General features: G+C 31.2%; 1 protein-coding gene and 1 long non-coding RNA gene across 5 annotated transcripts in view; one reads left to right on the top strand and one right to left on the bottom strand.

The window, feature by feature from the left end:
• Positions 1-20,300, bottom strand: part of LOC143069578 (poly(A) polymerase type 3-like) — a 33,036-nt gene that overhangs the window by 11,657 nt on the left and 1,079 nt on the right. For 2 of the 4 annotated variants that reach the window (XM_076244281.1, XM_076244279.1), the window contains exons 2-20: positions 16,797-16,957; positions 15,894-15,960; positions 14,501-14,585; positions 13,703-13,812; positions 13,092-13,145; positions 12,239-12,350; positions 11,627-11,716; positions 10,019-10,157; positions 9,142-9,217; positions 7,394-7,514; positions 6,873-6,957; positions 6,302-6,355; positions 5,680-5,790; positions 5,131-5,234; positions 4,562-4,631; positions 3,749-3,821; positions 3,125-3,304; positions 2,373-2,498; positions 650-721 (exon numbers count right to left, since the gene is read on the bottom strand). In XM_076244281.1, coding sequence (XP_076100396.1) covers positions 650-721; positions 2,373-2,498; positions 3,125-3,304; positions 3,749-3,821; positions 4,562-4,631; positions 5,131-5,234; positions 5,680-5,790; positions 6,302-6,355; positions 6,873-6,957; positions 7,394-7,514; positions 9,142-9,217; positions 10,019-10,157; positions 11,627-11,716; positions 12,239-12,350; positions 13,092-13,145; positions 13,703-13,812; positions 14,501-14,585; positions 15,894-15,960; positions 16,797-16,954 — 1,887 coding nt within the window. In that variant the 5' untranslated portion in view covers positions 16,955-16,957. Of the gene's footprint in view, positions 1-589; positions 722-2,372; positions 2,499-3,124; positions 3,305-3,748; positions 3,822-4,561; positions 4,632-5,130; positions 5,235-5,679; positions 5,791-6,301; positions 6,356-6,872; positions 6,958-7,393; positions 7,515-9,141; positions 9,218-10,018; positions 10,158-11,626; positions 11,717-12,238; positions 12,351-13,091; positions 13,146-13,702; positions 13,813-14,500; positions 14,586-15,893; positions 15,961-16,796; positions 16,958-20,300 lie in introns of all 4 variants that reach the window. The other 2 variants (XM_076244280.1, XM_076244278.1) reach the window with 1 other exon arrangement.
• On the top strand, positions 17,539-17,882 carry LOC143069581 (uncharacterized). The gene is made up of 2 exons (XR_012976443.1): positions 17,539-17,597; positions 17,817-17,882. It is a non-coding gene; the product is annotated as an uncharacterized LOC143069581 (long non-coding RNA).

Raw genomic sequence — 20,300 nt, forward strand, 5'->3', positions numbered from 1 at the left:
ATTCTATTTAGCCATATTCCAATATCATTGGCAAAAAAAAAATCCAAATAAACTCAAAAGATAGTTGCAGCATAATAATGAAAGTAATGAATAAAAACAACAACACATAAGACAACACATTCTGCAGTCTGAACCTCAGAACAGGAAAAAGGCCAAATTCTATCTATTTTTAGTCTTTCACCTTTGTTACTCATTATCTATAAATGACAGGGAAAATTTTCTAGCTAAGCAGTTATTTCAATTTGATCAACTACATGTATATTGAAACTGGACACCATGCTTTATATATAGAATTGAATCTTCATGATCTTGGGAAAAGTGTTTTTAAGAAATAACTAATCATAGTGTCTTAAAATTTATGTTCTGTAAATCAAAGAATTTATCTTCTCTATGAAAATGACAAACTTTGGAAACGTCTCAAAATAAATCTTTGCTAAAAAAAATGCCAACCCTTCAAAACGTGTCTGCAAAAATAAATTGGTTTACAGTATATGGTTAAATGGACCTGTCGTCTTCCCCTCCCCTTTCACACTATTTTGGAAATGAGTCACTTGATGACAGACTAAAAATAGAATCCTCCTGGCCTAACCTGACAACTTTGGACATCCTTTACAGATTTGGTCCGTTTAACAGGACTGTCTGGCCTTACTGGTGATCCTTCTCTTTTCCGACTTGGACTTTGTGACTGTGGATCTACAACCATGGGTGAACCCAGCATGTTCTGAAAATATTTATGATCACAGTGTTAAGATCTACAACCATGGGTGAACCCAGCATGTTCTGAAAATATTCATGATCACAGTGTTAAGATCTACAACCATGGGTGAACCCAGAATGTTCTGAAAATATTCATGATCACAGTGTTAAGATCTACAACCATGGGTGAACCCAGCATGTTCTGAAAATATTCATGATCACAGTGTTAAGAAGGGAAATTGTGTTAAGGTAACTTAACTTAAGTTGACATGGACTGAAATGTTAAAATTTGAAATAACATCATTTAGACAACAAGAAATTTTAAAGGGCTTATTTTAAAACAGAAAATAAATTTACAATAAAGTTAAATAAATAACAAGAATGTGCCCCTAGTACACGGATGCCCCATCCACATTATCATTTTCTATGTTCAGTGGACCTTGAAATTGGGGTAAAAACTCTAATTTGACATTAAAATTAGAAAGATCATATCATAAGGATATATGTATACTAAGTTTCGAGTTGATTGGACTTCAACTCCATCAAAAACTAACTCGACCAAAAACTTTAACCTGAAGCAGGATGAACGAACGTAGGAATGAAAGAACGAATGAACAAACGAACAGACTAATGGACGCACAGACCAGAAAACAGAATGCCCATAAATGGGCCATAATAATTACAAAAACAAATCACAAAATTCAAACTTTCCTTAAAAAACTAGATGTGTCAAAGCGCCACCAATGGCCATGTATCATAAAGATGAAAAATCTGCAATTTCAATAACCCATGTGGACACAAACGTGATGGTAATCTCACATATCAAAAATAAGTTCAAAATCTGGTGGCGTATAGAAAAAAAAGTCTGTATAACTGTGATTTTCAACAATTTTCAAAGTTGTAAACCCTTAATTTTGGATTAAATAAGCAGAGCGGAAGGAAACTTAAACTTGGTCTGTAACTCATCATGGTTAGTTCACATACCAAACATCAGCCAAATATCTGAAAGCAATTAGAAAATAAGGTCCTTATAATTCTGATTTTCAACAATTTATCAAAGTCCATAGACCGTTATTTCGGCAAAAATTAGCCAAGTGGAACAAAGCTTAAACTTAATCTGTACCTCATCTTGGTTAACTCACATGTTAAAAATCATCCCAATATCTGAAAGCGTTTAGAAAAAAATCCGTATAACTGTGATTTTCAACAATTTTTCAAAGTCCAAAGTCCGTAATTTTTGGCAAAAATTTAGCGGAGCAGAACAAAACTTAAAATTGATCTGAAACTCATCATGGTTAACTCACATACCAAAGATCAGTCCAATATCTACATGTGTTTAGAAAAAAACTCTGTATAATGGTTTGTTGCGGAATGACGGAATGACAGATATGACAGATATGGAATGACGGAATTACATAATTTCGGAATGACGGAATTACAGACAAGGGTAAAACTGTATGGCACCAACAACTTGGTTGCAGGGCCATAAAAAAGTAAAACAATTTATTACTGAATTGTTTATTCAAGCTGTGTTTAGACACACATGGACATTGAAATTATTTGGTATGTTTTATCCTGCCAAAAATTTAATCCTGTACATTTCAGAGTATCTTATCATGATGCCATCTTGACTGTGAAGTGAAAATATTTAAAAGAATCACATATCTATACAATACCTGTGTTTCGTCTTCTGATTTGGACCTTTTAACTGGACTCTCTGCCCCTGAAGGAGACCCCTCTCTCTTTCTACATGGACTCTGCATTGCACTGTCTGATGATGTGGGTGATAATGGATGTGGTAACTAATAAAGATATCAAAAAGAATATTAATATTGTAATGTCCAAATATGGATAATTCATTCCTGTTCTGTGGATGATACAGGAACCGATTTCTATCTTCTTGTCAGTTTATTTTTGTTATCTTTTCAATACAGAATTTAACAGATACAAGTAATACATGTGCTGTTTGTTATTGTATTTTTTAGCAAGTATATTATCTCAGATGGAGTTGGTTTATATTTTATTTTTCTATCATACGGTCCATTTTTTTCCTTGTTATCCCTATGGTGTAGTCTTTGATACCTTAAATTCTTGCATGTTTCTAATATGATCTCTTCTGAATTAAGTTAAAATTCTGGCTTTAGTGTTATAAAGACTATAATATATGCACTACATATTTAAGCACACAAGCACAGAGGTGGTGTGATAAATCTTAAAATGTATGTATGGTTTGCAATGTTTTCTTTCATATCAGTTAAATCTGAAAATTGACATGTTGCCAGATTATTCAATTAGGGACCATCACATTGTCAAATACCTTCAAATACAATTCTGCTATCTAGTAATTTTATAACCATAACTTAAGTTTGATTGCCATAATGAGATTGTCATCCTAAGTGAAAAAAAAGACATGAAAAATATACTGTACCTCTCCGTTAACTTTATTTTTAGTATCTGTTTCACAACTTGGGGCATCGTGGCTCGATTCTCCGTCTGATGTGTCTATTATGACATGGGTGCTTGTGCGTATCAAATCTGTATCTGATTTACTGTGTGTCAATAATGCTTGTGAGTTCTTACTACCAGTGCCTGCACTGGATCTACCTTCCTGTACAAAAAAAAAACAAAAATATGTGTTTAAACTGATTGAGGTTTGCTTTACATTGCATATGCAAAAGAAGGCTGTATCTCAACTATTTCAATTATTTTATCAAAGGGGTTTTTCAATATACTAAAATTTGTATGCAATAAGGCTACCCTCTTTGTTGAAGGCCATACATATATTAAGACTTGATAATTAAATATCAAAATACAGTTAAAATCATAACATTTTCACTTTCTATGCTATTTCTATGAAGCTCCAATTTCAATGTTTTTGTTTTTGAAGGGGGAAAACAGCATGTTCATTTTGCAAATGAAACTTAACCATGAGCATTTTATTCAAAAAAGAAAATAAACAAGTCAAATACAGTTTTTTACAAGATATATTAGTAATTTTTCACTCTTTATTCAATAAAACTGTTTGTATGTTTCTATGGTAACATAAACTTACAGATTTTCTTTTAATCTCTGCTCCTTTGCATCTCTGTAATATTGATTGTGGAACAAAAGATTCTAACTGTTTTCTGCAAGACAAATAAAGTTTTTTTTATAATTATCTTTTCTAGCTAGAAATAAACCCTTTTCATGTTTTGTTCTACAGTTTGTATTGTTTGTTTTGCGTCAATTCAATTTGTGTGCTGACATAGCAATAAATAACCAAAATTGACTAAAATTTTAGCAGTGAAACATAAATTTATAAAAAAAATAAACACTCTTTATTTTCTTTTCAATCACATCAGGTGCAAGATGTCATGTTTTCCTAAAATGGCAATAAAATAAAACACTAGTTTTCTTATATACAGAGAGGAACAAGAAATTCTCTTTGACATCTCTTGATCATATTGTGACAGCCGTTTTCATTGGTGGAGAAAGTCTAATTGCCTGGAGAAAACAACAAAATTTTATCAAGAAAACTGGCATTCCTAATAACAGAGTCAAAAAACCTGCTATGTGTGGAGTTCTTCTTCAAAGCCTCAGTTGAAGATAGGCTATGGGTTTTGCTCATTGTTGGAGGCTGTACAGTGACCTTAAGTTGTTCACATCTATGTTATTTGGTTTCTGGTGGAGAGTTGTCTCATTGTCAATTATACCACATTTTGTTATTAGTATATAATGATACTGTAGATGAATGACTGAGACCACCTGGCCACTGTAGATGAATGACTGAGACCACATGGCCACTAAGGCATCAAAGGCTTAGTGAATGACTGAGACCACCTGGCCACTAAGGCATCAAAGGCTGGTCTGTGTTTATGTAACTTACCGTTTGACATGCTGAATATCCACTTTCATGTCTTCTTTTAAAATTCTAATGTGTAGTGCTTGTCTGTATACTGAAAAATATAAACCGTATGATGGATTGATTGTTGATGTTAAATGAAACTTTCAGGACACTTTGCCATATCAAGATAGCAAGTTTTAGTGGAGGAAGCAAGAGTGCCCTGAGAGAACTACCTAAACACACCTCACAGGGAGCAGGTATATCATTTAATAGATAGTCACTCATTATATTATTCTTTCATTTAGACCTTTAAATCTTTTTTTCTTGTCAGTGGGTTAATGTCTCATTGACGTAAAAAACATCTTTTATAAATATTACTTCTTACATCACTGTATTTAAACCCTACTGTTAGTTCCAGATTATCACAGTTAACAAAAAATTATGATATTCAGTTTGTTGTTAATTCATACATGTAAATTTTAAAAGATAGAAACAGATCCTTTAATAATTTAAAATCACATGATCTGAAGGATTTCACTATGAAAAGATAAGTTCAAGATAAAAACTTAATCCTTCCAAAAGATTACTGACTAAAGAAATATTTATCTTACCTTGATTTGTAAATGACTGTATGTCGTAGGTCAAATCTACGTTTTGATTTTCTACCTTAGCAAATGTTAGTCCAATAAACCATTTACATATATATGGATTCTCACTGAAAAAAAATAGCAACAAATTAGTCTCATATCTAACCATCAACATATTAAAGATTTTCTTCAAGAGTAATATTTAAATTTCAGTTTCTTAAATTTTCATAAAGAACATAATGTTGATTGCTTACAGTAAAATGTCATGGCTGTTCCCTAAAATTATTTACTTGACCCAGGGAAGGTTCATGGATATCTGAACTACATTTTTATCAATGAAAATGAAAATAAAATTCTAAAATTGGTGCTATAGACATTATCCAATTTAAAAAGTACCTTCCCTCAATACTGCATGTTTTCATGAAACAGCCCTTCAATATTTTAAAATGCATTTTATTATCAGACTTTCGCCATTGAAATCCTCATACATTAAAGTCTGTTACCCATAAATATTGTACAAACGTAACTGTTCAATCTTTTCACATCTCCTAATTTACCAACCAATAACCTTACCTTTCTGTTAATGGTCCCAGAGATTCTGGAGTTACATGAGCTATTTTTATAAACATATTTCTCTCCAAGTTTCCAACCAGGAGTCTTATCTTTGATTCTATATAACCATGCCTGAATTATATGTAAGGAAACATGTTATTAGAAAAATATGTATACATATAATCTACTAGTCTACTAAAATCAGATCAATGCACAGATAAATATTATCTTCAAGTCTGAAAGCAGGAAATTATGTGTTGACAGAATCACAGTATTTTTCTGTAGCGGCATTGAAAAATTCTACTGTATAAACATTTTCAACAGTAATTCATTTAAATATATTCTTTAATAATGTTCATTGTACAATGATATATTTTGTTATAAAATGGTGATGGATTGATGTTCAACGTCCAGTGACAAATATTACATGTATATTATTTGATATGTGAAATAAGTATGAGCCCGGTTTTGTATTACTCCACAAATATCTACCATAGTCCCCATTTACAAGTTACAAGGCCAATAGAAATCTTCGTACTTAGCTGATCATGTGTGTAACACTCGCTCTTAAATCTGACCCTTAAATTCTTTCAAATTTTAATTTTACTTTTTGATCTCGGAATGGAATTAAAAGTTAAATTACCATTCTAAATAATTCTTCTCTTCTTCTGCCCTTGCTATTACCACAATATAATGCCTGTAAAGGAATAAATAACTAAATGTTTTTAAACATCATAAACAAACTGAAAATAAAGTCCATTTCAACTTAACAGATATTACAAACTTAGTATGAAGCGACAAAGGGAGCTAATAACAATCAATTAAAATATCAATCATTGAAAAAAATGTAGAACTGTGCTTTGCATATATTCATTTCTCATTAAATACATGTAAAATTGACAGATTAATTTGAAATTATTAAGTTTTTCGTGAATTAAACTTAAAACAATAGAAAAGAAGAAATATGGTGAAAAAAATGCATGACACAAGTTTGATGCTACCAGTTCAACATGTGGTGGGGTTAAACCTGTTTATGAGCACTCAACCCTGTCCCTAATATTAGACATTCGTGTAACAGGACAAAAGAAGATACAGTTGCAACTATCAACTAAAAAAATCCCTCTAGCAGAGCTCTTAAAATCATATTAGTCTCCAGTTGATATGGTTGTAATACTGAAAAAGACATATAATATCCTCTATTCATTCTAACTTACTTGTATTTCTGGAAAAATCCTGATGGCTCAAATAATTTATCCCAACTGTCTCCTGATGTATATATTTTATTTACTACTTCTAAACCTAGAAAAAGAAAACAAATATTTATAGATGGAATTAAGTTTTTCCAACAAATTGATAATGATAAGCTCAACTTATCTTTTTTTTTTACGGACCTGTAAAGTCAATCAAGGTTGTTAAAAACTCCCATCATCATTAACTTATTTTTCCCTTTTATTCTGTTATTGTATCGTTTCACTGTAGTAGCTTGCACTTAGTATTTAGTGATTGATTTAATCACTTTTTATCATGGCAGTCAGTTTTTATTGGTGGAGGAATCCATGACCTCAGTTGGAAAACTTACTCTCATAGTTGATTAAGATTGGAGTTGAACCCACTTACCATTATTGTGAACTATATATTTACTTATATCCTTGTCCTTGGATCTTTTAATGGACTGTTTTCTTATTGATAACCATACCACATCTAATATTTTCTTATAGCCATATAACATATTTACCTATCATAAATTCTTCCATCATGATTGTTCGTGTTGACGTGGTAACGTTAAATGTAGAGTTCTGTTGTGGATATGCTGGTGTGATGATTGGCATGAGATGAAAACGATCTGATGGATTTACCTAAAAATTAAATTCATACAATTTTAATGCTATATATAGTGTTGTCTTTTTCTCTAATCTGTATGACAATGAACACTGTCCCAATACACATGACTTCAATGTGATCAGTGTCACAGAAAAACCGTGCCTGACAACCTATCATAGTTCGCCAGGATGGAACTTTAAATTGTCCTTGAACTAGAAAAACACTTGTTTTTCCTCTTTTTTGCCCCTATTTGCTAAATGATTCGATCCATAACCCCCATAACCATCCCTTTGTAGTATGGAGACTTGTGGTATAATTTCAGAGAGATTTATACACTTAAACACAAGTTATTGATTGGAAACTACAAAATGCTTATTTGGGCCACTATTTTGGCACCCAACTTATTGAAACCCTCCTTGGAGCAAGAACCCCCAACACTCATTTCCAGCCTTTCCTTTGTAGTAAGAAACTTTAATATATAATTTCAGAGAGATCCATACATTTAACCATTTAAAGTTATTGTCTGTAAACTAGAAAAATGCTTCTTTTGGGCCCTTTTTTTTATCCCCTTATTCCTACATGGTCGGGGAAATTAACCCCAAACTCAATCCCAGCCTTCCCTTTGTTATATGGAACCTTGTGGTACATCGTCAGAGAGATCCATACCAGCTGATCCATTCAGTTACACAAAAGTTATTGTCCTTAAACTTGAAAAATGCTTGGTTTTGTGGGGACAATATCTTATAATATAACTCTGATAAAATACACAACAGCTTTGAAGTTTGACGTTTACTAGTTACTAAGAAAAAGATAAGGTGACGTCAACCTTGGTTACAATGTTTCTTCCGGGACGTTGCCGGTTCCACGGTCTTCTGTACAGGTTTGAGCCCCTTTGTGCCCCTAATTCCTAAACCCCCAAAATCAATCCCAACTTTCCTTTTGTGGTTATAAACATTGTGACAAAATTCTATCGATTTCTATTTACTTATATACTAAAGTTATAATCCGGAAACCATCTGTCTTCGGATGACGACGCTGACTTGATACCAATATACGACCAAATTTTATTTTAATTTTTGCAGACATATAATAACTACTGACACTGTATACTTTTGACGTTATTTAGAGCTGAACGCAATATTTTTTTGTTAATAAAAGATCAGTTGTTTCATGTGTTTCGTGACAGTGATGATCATGATAAATAATTATTAATCTAACACTGATTTTGCTGCAAAGATCAAAATGTGGCTTTTCGTAGTTTATTAAACAGGCATTACTTACTAATTAGACAATAAATTAAATATGATTTTTATACGTTTAAAACATTTGCATAACAGTTGTATTACTGTGCTTATAATGACCATATTGTGTTGTTCTCTGTTTGTTTACTGTCATTATTGTAATTGTATATTATGTTATTTTGCTATAGCATTATGTTTGCTTCTGCAATAAAATATATTCATTCATTCATTCATTCATTCATTTATAAAAGTGGAATATAGAAATAATATTTTGCAATTAGCAGTCAGATTGGTTCAAATTTTATTTGTTGTTTAATTCAAGCTTAGTTTTTAGTTATTAGGTTATTATCTCCCTTTAAACTGGTATTAGATAAAGTAGAATTTGTTAAGTAATATCATTATATCTAACATAATTTCTTACCCGAGGATCCCAAACAGGGAAACCAAGTTTGTTTTCCTGTAGTAATTGTTTAAGCAGAACAGGTTGAGGCCAATCCCTACAATAAATATCAAACATCCATGATCAAAAACAAAACAACAAAACATAGATTGATAATTGTAACTCAGCTCTTTCTATTAGTAGAACTATGCAATGGTAGATAAGCAACCTCATGTGGGTAATTGATGTTTCAGAAGCAACCTGTTATGCTGATTTTCACAAGTCTTCAATTCAAATATTGAAAAAACTTATCTCCCTTTGAAATGGATTGTAATTCTCTTCACAAAAAATCATTAGATAGAGGAGTTCTCTGGTGACTGAATAAACTTCATTCAGTATACCAATTTCATTTATATACAATCACAATTTCATTTCAGTATGAATTAATTAAAAAAAAAAATTTTATCAATTGTATTGACATCATTTTTAGCAAATCTAAATTCCATAATTATTTCCCCTTTAGGTGACTTATAATATGAAAATTTGATAAGCAGATTGAGAATGAAATTCACTGTAAAGCATACAAAAAACTGTTTTTACTCAGGTTCTTACTATGTTGATTACAAACTTAGTTTGATATTTAGTTTTAATATATTTTGGCAATTTGTATCTATTAGAACTCTATTAATGATTGAGAAATACCATTATCAAATGGCAAAATGAAAGATTCAACAAATCGAACAAAAACAACTGTCATATTCCTGACTTGGAACAGGGATTTTCTCATGTTGAAAATGGTGGAGTGAACAAGCTAAACAGATTCTGATTTAACAGAGACTGCAGGGATCTATCATTGAATCAATATTCCACAAATTACAAACATTTATATTCCTGAAAATTTGTCATTAATTTTACTCACCACTTTGAAAATACCATGAAAAATTTATGTATTAAAGTTGCAGGTGCTGCATTTGGATAAAGCTGACAAACTCTGGCTACCAACATGGCCCAAGATACACCACCAAGGAAACCTAATACATTGGAGTATATTCCTCTTTCTGAAAAGATAAGTTGATATAAACAAGAATGTGTCCCAAGTGCAAGGATGCCCCACTCCCATAGAATCATTTTCTATGTTCAATGGACCGTCAAATTGGGAAAAAACTCTTATTTGGCATTAAAATTAGGAGATCATATCATAAGGAACATGTGTACTAAGTTTCAAGTTGATTGGACTTCAACTTCATCAAAAACTACCTTAACCAAAAACTTTAACCTGAAGCGGGTCGAACGAACAGACCCAGAGACCAGAAAATATAATGCTCCTCTACAATCGTAGGTGGGGCACAAAAATAGGAAGATGTGGTTTGATTGCCAATGAGACAACTCTTCACAAGTAACTAAATGACACTATAGGCCTTCAACAATAAGTAAAACCCATATATAGCAAAGCAAAGCTGAAATAAATATACATAGCATACTTATATAACTTTAAAGACCCCATAGATGTGGAAATCAAACATATCTTGCCTATTTCCCAATGCTTTTCTCATTTACTCACAGTATACCTTTATCATTAAATTAAGAAAGATTAACAAGATCAATAATGATTTCTTTTTTTCCTGGATAACAACTTTTGCAGATAGAGATAAAAATTGTTTGTGTTTTTTTTTATTTTGTGGAACTGCAAAAGTCAAGTGTAATATTTAAGGATGTACTAAGGTAAAATCAAATAAATCAAGAATTCAAAATTGATACTTTAACCTGGAAGAGTATTAGTTAAGGATCAAAATAAGCTATAAATATTGATAGGTCTTGGAGCTCCTTTTCGAGATATTTAATTTATAAAATATGGCTGGAAAAGGCTGACTCGGACTTTTACTTTATACCTGCATTGGTATTATTTGTGTCTCAAATCAAAAGAAAGAAAATCAAGAATCTGCTCAAATTTTGTCAAGTGACCTTTTATTAACTGTTTTAAGTCTTATGTTAAAAGATTAATAGCCTTTATGGGGCAAAATATTTTACCTTGTATCGTATGGAAAAACGTCAAGGAGTCTGAACATTTGACACTCATTCCAAAACCTCACCTAAGTACATCATTAAATACTTTGTCAAACACTTAAATTGGTGGTTAACCTTTACCCACAGAATCAAAGAAAATTAGGAAAAATTAAGAAAAATTTCTACATTTGAAAATTGCCTGTACCAAGTCAGGAATATGACAGTTCTTGTCCATTTGTTTTTGATGCGTTTTGTTATTTGACTTTGCCATGTGATTATGGACTTTCCGAATTGATTTTCCTCTGAGTTCCGTATTTTTGTGATTTTATTTTTAATTAGAATAATAATGAATCAACAGTCCATCTTTACCTGCAAAGAATTAACTGTAGATTTATTTTTGAAGGCTTGAGTAAACATTTTATTTTATAGCATATTAAATTTCATGGTTCTATCCACGCACTTTTTATAAATTTCTACATCTACATATATGTACTTACAACATATAATAATGTTATCAACTTACTTTTTGCCCATAACTTGATGGCTCGTAATGTCATTCTGAAGGCGTCTTTATCAGGAACTAAATGTAAAATTTCATCTGTCACTCTACAACCTAAAAAATACACAATTTATATTAATGTTTTTGTTTTAATCAGGTTTGACTATCAGGTTAAAACATTCATACTATTAGTCATCTAAATGAATTAATACTAGAGAATAATCAAGTTTATACCTTTTTTTTTTTTATTTTAACAAAACATATACTTGACAATGTACAGAGTATAAGTTGGCTGTACAAAGTTGAATGATGTTTGTTTAGGTTGGGTTTTTTTTTTTTTTGGCTAATTCGACCAAACACTCAAATTTACCTGTTTTCTAAATAGATTGATGTGTAATGTCCAGATGAGAATATTACATTACACACATATTAGAAAGAAAGCATGTTTTAATGATTTAAATGAAGCCTTGTTTTGTTCTAGACTGACATGCTAAGTTAGAATCTAAATGCAATTCTAAAATAAATTAAGGTATTGACTAGTTCCTGGATTGTTTCATTCGAAGGTTGCAATTCTAAACTATGAATTCAGAACTTAAAGTTGTCATTAGTAATTTTATTAAAACTAAGTTTCCTTACCATTCAAACTTCTGACACATTTTTCATTAAGATTTTTTAATAAGGATTCACTTCTTAAATCAATGTCATCAGCAATCTGTGGCAGAGCTAATCTGGCAAACGTCATATCAAGCTGGAATCAGAAAATAATACATGATAAAACATCAATCTATAGCAGAGTTAATCTGGCAAACGTCATATCAAGCTGGAATCAGAAAATAAATGATAAAACATTATAATTTTATTTTGTAAGTAACCCATCTTCTTTGGCTGACAATGTTTTGTCTACCAGCTCATAGAATAATATTGTCATGTGACTGTGACCTCAACATTTCTTGATGATGTTCTCCGGCTTAAAGATGAATTAAGAATTAAAATTATAAGAAATAACTTATATTTTTTCTGTCTATTCGAAATAACATTAAAAATGTTGTGCACACTTTAAAATACCCGATAAAACATTATCTTTTTAAATATGGATGCAACTTTGGAAAAGTTAGGAATATGGTGTTTTATTCATGTCACAAAAATCTCTATACAACTAACATAAACGGTTATCACAGAGATATGTCGTGCTTTTATGTAATTTCAATAATGCAAATGTTGAAATTAAAATAACAACACTTTAACATGAAGCAAAAACCCAAAGCAAAATAAAGGCCTTGTTATTGCTGTTCTTCATCTTAAGTTAAGTGGTATTCAACATGAAGTACATCAACCATTGTTAAGAGCATTATCTTTATTTCTTTGATAGCAGTATCTAATAAAACTCCCAGTTGATAGATGTTAAAGGCTTTATCAATTCTACTTTGGTGTACTGTTTTTTAAATAATTCTCTCATTGAATCTCAATCTTTTCCAACAAATAGTTTTACCTCTATTCCATCAAACTCCATCTTTATAACTGGTACAAAAGCTTCCTCTATTGCCTGTAATGATCAATCAATACACAAGAAAATTAGAAACAAAATGTTATGTGTTGGAATCAAAATATATATAGTTTCTATTTTGGAACATTTGTTTTATTTGAACAGTTACCACCGGTTTACTACTGATACATGCCCTTTTATCATTAGAAAATTACACCAAGTTGTTTTTCTACACTATTAAAACTCATTTTCCTTCATACAGATAAAAGAAGGGATACGGCAATATTTCATGCATTTTCAGGACAAATCAAAACAAATTCCATTCTATTCTTAAAATGATATGAGAGTCATCAACTTATCAAATTTGCTATACAATGATGGTTTCAAAGTTAATTTTTAACATATATTTCTTCCAAATATACACTGGCGCTCACCATTTTTGCATTTTGCGAAAAATAATAATTATGGCGATTGATATATCTGTTTTGACGAAAGATGTGACGAAAAAAGAAATTGACACAGTGGAACCCTGAAAATATATTTCTATACTATTATCAAATCCTTTTACAAATGTATAACAACGTAATTTCTATTTCTAGTTTTCTACATTTACTTACTCTTAAGTCTTTTGTTTCTGGTTGCTGTGACAGAATCTCGTTGAAGGAAGAAAAGAAATCTGATCTTTCTACATGCCTTGGTGCTATACACAGTGTATCTATATCAGCGCCTATTAAACATATTTAAAATTAACAAAATGACTTATGTACACCTTAGCTATAACATCATCTAATTAGAGGCATATGTGGTTGTATTTAATTGATTATAGTATGTGTTACATTTCAAATGTTGTATAAGTCAGTAATTTGGATGGGTACCAATATTTTATTTTATTTTTAATTGCAAATTATGTAATTACGTATCCATTGTGTTTTGTATTGGTATGTGACATTAAAATAAATAATTCTGATTCTTATTCCCATGTTATGTCTGAAACCAATTTACTATACTTTTTTGCTGTCACATATTTAATACTATATGAGCCTACTGGAATCCTCAGTTTTTGTAAGATATTAATAATCAACATCACTTTTCCTTTAAATCTTCATGAACAACATTGGTATGAGGGACAGTCTGCATGAGCCAACTTACCTTTTGTATGAACACCCAGTCTGTATGAACCAACTTACCTTTTGTATGAACACCAAGTCTGTATGAACCAACTTACCTTTTGTATGAACACCAAGTCTGTATGAACCAACTTACCTTTTGTATGAACACCAAGTCTGTATGAACCAACTTACCTTTTGTATGAACACCAAGTCTGTATGAACCAACTTACCCTTTGTATGAACACCAAGTCTGTATGAACCAACTTACCCTTTGTATGAACACCAAGTCTGTATGAACCAACTTACCTTTTGTATGAACACCAAGTCTGTATGAACCAAATGTACACACTTTGCCACCAAAAGAGTCAATTTTATCTTCTGGAATATTATTCTGTAAAAGGACAAATGAATTGCATTGATTTTATAACTGTTTATTCAATTTAATTAAGAACTGTTCTATTATAATAAATGTGAGAAGGGAAGTTGAGTTTTTGAACAATTATGTCATTGGTTTATTTTAAGTACATGTACATGGATGCAAAGTTAATCAAGAAAAGTATGTTGGTTGTCAGGAATATGATTTGAAATTCCTTCTACCCTCTGAGATAATTTTTATTGCCCAGGGGGTCAAGTTAGTCAGCTGTGGTCCGAGACCTATAAGATTTACGGTCTGATTTCTGATTTGGTTATTAGCTGCACCCGACTGACTTTAATTTTTCAAGTTTCAGAAAACAAATGAATTTCTGCATGAAACACTTTGTTATAACTTTTAAATTGATGTGGTAATGAGTTTTAGTGAGAGGAACAAAAAAACCTTAAAATTTATCTAATCAAAAGTCAAATGTTTGGACCTTTCCTCCTAAGGTGTACTGTACCTTCCACTTTACCATTTTTAAGGAAGAGGACTTTTCAGTAAAAAATGTTAATTTGAACCCATGTAGCCTTGATCATTTTAGTCAAAAGTTCTGTATAGAAAGGTTTGACAATTCTAATTTTGCCATCAATCAAACTTTTCTAAATTGATTGATTTATTTTTGGTGTTTTAACGCCACTTTTAAACATCACATTTAGGCTATTTCGTGACGGCCAGTTTTTATTGGTGGAGGAAGACTGAGTGCCTGGAGAAAACCATCGACCTTCAATAGGAAAACTGACAATCCTAGTCAATTAAGATTGGAGTCGAGCCCACACGCTTGACGGGGTTCGAACTCACAACCTCAGTGTTGACTGGCTAGTGATCACAGTAGTAACTACTAATAAAATTGAGAATGGAAATGGGGAATGTGTCAAAGAGACAACAACCCGACCAAATAAAAAACAAAACAGCAGAGGGTCACCAACAGGTCTTCAATGTAGCGAGAAATTCCCGCACCCGGAGGCGTCCTTCAGCTGGCCCCTAAACAAATATATACTAGTCCAGTGATAATGAACGCCATACTAATTTCCAAATTGTACACAAGAAACTAAAATTAAAATAATACAAGACTAACAAAGGCTAACTAAGACCACTCAGCCACCGACGCCCCTCTTTTCTTAATGAAAGATGTAATTAAAAACAAAATTACATATTCCTTGCTTATCATCATCATCTAAATTCTTTAATTCTTATATAAAAAGCTGGAAGTACATTGATTTCATTGACATTTTCCATTGTTCAATAATAATAAATGCATTCCAATTCACAGTATTCCTATCTTACTTTTTGTCGACTGACATCTTTGATCCAATTCTTTACCATAGTATTGATCTTGTGCAGTACTTCCATTCTAAAAAATAAATCACAATCATATATTAATATATTGTCAGAGCAGCAACAGAGTTATACTTAATGCCACTATGTTGCTATGGTGATGTTTTCGGAACAATTCTCTGCAATATTGCAGTGTCAATCATTATCGTCCATTGGTAGTGGTAGTCATTTATGACAACTTGTAGGCAAGAGACAAGCAGTTTTCCTGGTCCATAAAACATAGTTCAAAATAAGCCAAGAGCAGTAACAGGAAGTTGAAAAGGTACACGTATGTTGCATAATATTACAAACAAATTTGACATATTATTCATAAATGTGGAAAAATCTCTATTTAAAATTTTTCATTAGCTATTTTTTAGATATTGTTTTGTCATGTAGCTCTAAACTTTTAAATATTCGACTTTCAGCTTTCTTGATGATGGTAAATCCAGACGCATGAAATTATCCAATGTGCTGTTTTCATTTCTTTCATGAAAAGATGGTGGATTGCTAATGTCTATATATAGCTAGCAGCAATAATATTCATGCATATTCCTGGCTATTAATGAATGATAAATATTTAAATATATTAATTCATACAAAGCTTGCTGAAAACCTTTCAGTGTTCAAAAGTATGAAAAGATTTAATAATTAAAGCCATTTAATAAGTTCTTCAACCATGCACACTAGATGAAAAAGATAAAATCTTGATTGTTTATAGTTGGTAGCTGTAAAAGTTTGGAGAATCTGAATCAGCTGATTGTTGACTTTCTGTCATTTTGGAATCATGTGACATTTCGTACATCATTGTATGTTCCATATCAATTTAAACTAATGACAGCCTTAATAAAGGGGGAAAATAGTTTGTATTACCTATGTGCTAATTCTTCATCACTTTCAAACACTCCATATGGTCTCATTGCTTCTTCCAGCTTGTTGGATAGCTTAATATCCAAAGGCTTGGGGCCATCTAAACTTATGGGGGATGTCACCCCTGGATAAATCTTTTGCCCTGACTGATCTAGGGCCATGGTCTACAAAATACATGTATTTGAATCAAAAACAGTAAAAACTCATATACAAAGTCAAATAGAAAAATCATAATAAATCAAAATGCTCTATCATGATTTAAATAAGATTTTTTTATGTTTGGGAACATGTGTACTTTGTTCCAAGTTAATTGGACTTCAAAGTCATCAAAAACTTTAACCTGAACCTTGCACTATCATTTCATATGTTCAATGGGGTCAAAAAAAATATTTGGCATGTGACTAAGTTTCAGGTTGATTGGACCTCAACTTCACCAGAAACAACCTTGACCAAAAACCTTTAAACCTGAAACGGGATAGAAGGATGGACAAATGGAAGCACAGACCACAAAACATAATGCCCCACCTACGATGTATTCAAAACAAAATCTTTAAAAAGAGAATAAAAGTGTTGAAAGTGTTGGGTGCAAACGTGAAAGGGAGCCATAGTAAATCAGAACGAATGTGATTTTGAAGGGGTGAGCAGACTATTCTGTTCCACATTTAATGTTTATTACATGTTTTCATTTTTATCCGGAACAAATTGAACTGGACCTTTTTCTTAAATCACCGCTTCAATATTTTAACGCATGGAAAATGGACGACTTTTCTACCTTCTGAGGAAATCGAGACATACCACTGTCAAGTACGTTTGATTCATTCATAAACTGTGATAAATTATTCTGTTTAACTCCGATATTTTTAGATAAGTGATTTATAAATACATACGAACTGTAAGTTATTTATTTCCGAGAAATGAACTGTAAAGTCTACTTTCGTTTTTGACACGATTAATAATCTTGTATTTAACTCTCATATTTAAATTCGTACACATTGTAAAATATTGTATTTTTATTTCTTTCAGTTTACCAATCTACTGACTACTTGTAACCTTTCTGGTGGAATATATTAATTACAATTTATCAAACAAGTTGTGTTCGTTATATATTCATCGAGATTGCGATTGCAGTCACCTGGTTAAACTAGTTGAGTCCGGCTCAGCATACAGACCCTGATTCATATTAGTATGGAACAGAGTGGTCTCCCTTTAAATCATTTAAATAATCACTGTTTGGTTCATATCATATGCTGTTTTTCCTAGGTTATCTTTATAATCAACTGAAAACCCAAGGCAATTCACCATTTTTACTTTAATGCAAAAATGTTTTCAGTAAGAATTTAATTTTTAGAAAAATAACAAAAGAACTTTTAATTCATTAAGTAATTTAGTATTTTGTATTGGGTAACACGAATGACCGAATAACACTGTTATTATCCCAATAACACTTGTAAAGACCGAATAACACTTGAAATTTTAATATTATCACATATTGGTGACTTTTGAACATTGATTATTAAATAATAATGTATTATCGATGTATTTTATGACTTAAAAATGATTTACAAAAATCAGATAAGTTCATAAAGATGGCCACAGACCACAATTAATTCCTCTATTAGTTCTTTTTAACTTTTTGTCTCATTAAAAAAAATGGACCTAATCTTTTTGTCAAATTTTTTGTGTGTGTAATGTATATTACTAGTCCAAAAACATATCCAAAATTCAGAAAGATTGCTCTGATGTAACTTACAATTTTAGCCACTACACATCCATACCCCTATGGACAAGTCAAGAGATGTTCCGAAAACTGAAAATATTACCTTTTTGCACTTGACCTAATCACTCTTTCCATATTAAAATCAGTTAAAATACCTTCAACAAAAAGTTATTTCACCTCTCTTCTTTCATTTCCACCCCATAAAAACTAACAAATGAATGAAAAAGGCAAAGAAAAAAAATAAAGAAAAAATACACTATAATTAAGGGGAACTATATTCGTGAACAACGAAAAGCGGGGTCATTAATTGTGGTCTTGGGCCTATTAGGGGCCAAAAACTTGACCAATTCCAATAAAACTTGGCATGATTTAAGCTTAGTGTATGATAAGTCAGTTTACAAAGTTTAAAAGCCATATGATATATATTATAGAAAATGTGGCATTTTTTATATCTCAACTTTAGTTGCTGAATTGAGACGTTGAAATAGAAAAATTTCAACTTTCAAATTTTGGCTTCAAAAATTTCCCCAAAACACCAAATTGCACTTTTTTATGTCTCAATGTGTAAGATATTATATATTCAAAGTAAATGATAGCATACTTAATGTATGAGACTTATAAAAATTTGACAAAAAGTAATTTTATATGTGCCTATGCCAAAAAATAGAGGTTTTCAAATGAAGCGAGGCCTTATATGAAATGCAATATTTTCCACTAACAACAATTTTTTGAAGTTGTTAAGTTAAAACAAAACATTTAACATATCATAAATGTTCTTTTCATGTAAATATAAGTTTCAAAAAGCATAACACATGAGTTTTACATGGTATTAAGCAATGTCAAGCTTAAAATAACAAGTTGTCAATTTAGGCCGTTCCCTATATTTCCATATTTAATTGCATATAAATGATATTGGAGATGGAAATATTCTTCTTTTTGCCAAAATCCTTGCTGAGATATGATCAAATTTGAAGCCTGGATGTAACAAGACTGTTGCTTTTAATTGTATATGTAGAAAGTATGGTCTGATGCAAAGTTTTTTCAATTTACTGTTTAAAACCTGCATGGAATTTCAGTCTTAAAATGCCAATATTTTAACCACCAGCCATCCAGCAGAAGAAAATAAAGGTATTCTGTGAAACAGACAAGTTTAAACAACCTGCAATAAGTGCTTTTCATATAGATTCAGTGCAATCTGTTTAAAGAAATACAATTTTAAAGTGCATAGAACTTCATATTTCACTTGCTTCGTACGGACCGCTAGACCTAGACTATCAAAACAGCACATTTTATACTCTTTTTATGCTTTTATCCACTTTTCCTTGTGTTCAGAGTTCACAAATGAGTAAAACACATGAAATAAATACCACAAACACAAATAGGTATCAGAAAAAAATTGTCAGAGAAAAAATAAGGATGCTGATTTTGCAAAAATGTGGAAAAAAGTGAAAAAGCTACTTTTTGGGCATATTAGCTTAAAAGTGACTTTTTTTTTACAAATTTCTATCAAATAAAAGTGGAAATCATTTCTTCTCATATAGTTTGACAAATCAATACCAATAGATCATTCAGAGAAGTTGTCAAAGTATAAATTCAAAATTTGCTGAAATGCACCTCTTAGGCCACAGACCACAATTAATTCCTCTATTAGTTCTTTATAACTTTTTGTCTCATTAAAAAAAATGGACCTAATCTTTTTGTCAAATTTTTTGTGTGTGTAATGTATATTACTAGTCCAAAAACATATCCAAAATTCAGAAAGATTGCTCTGATGTAACTTACAATTTTAG

The sequence above is a fragment of the Mytilus galloprovincialis genome, chromosome 3 (genome assembly GCF_965363235.1).
Source record: "Mytilus galloprovincialis chromosome 3, xbMytGall1.hap1.1, whole genome shotgun sequence".
NCBI classification, from domain to species: Eukaryota; Metazoa; Mollusca; class Bivalvia; order Mytilida; family Mytilidae; genus Mytilus; species Mytilus galloprovincialis.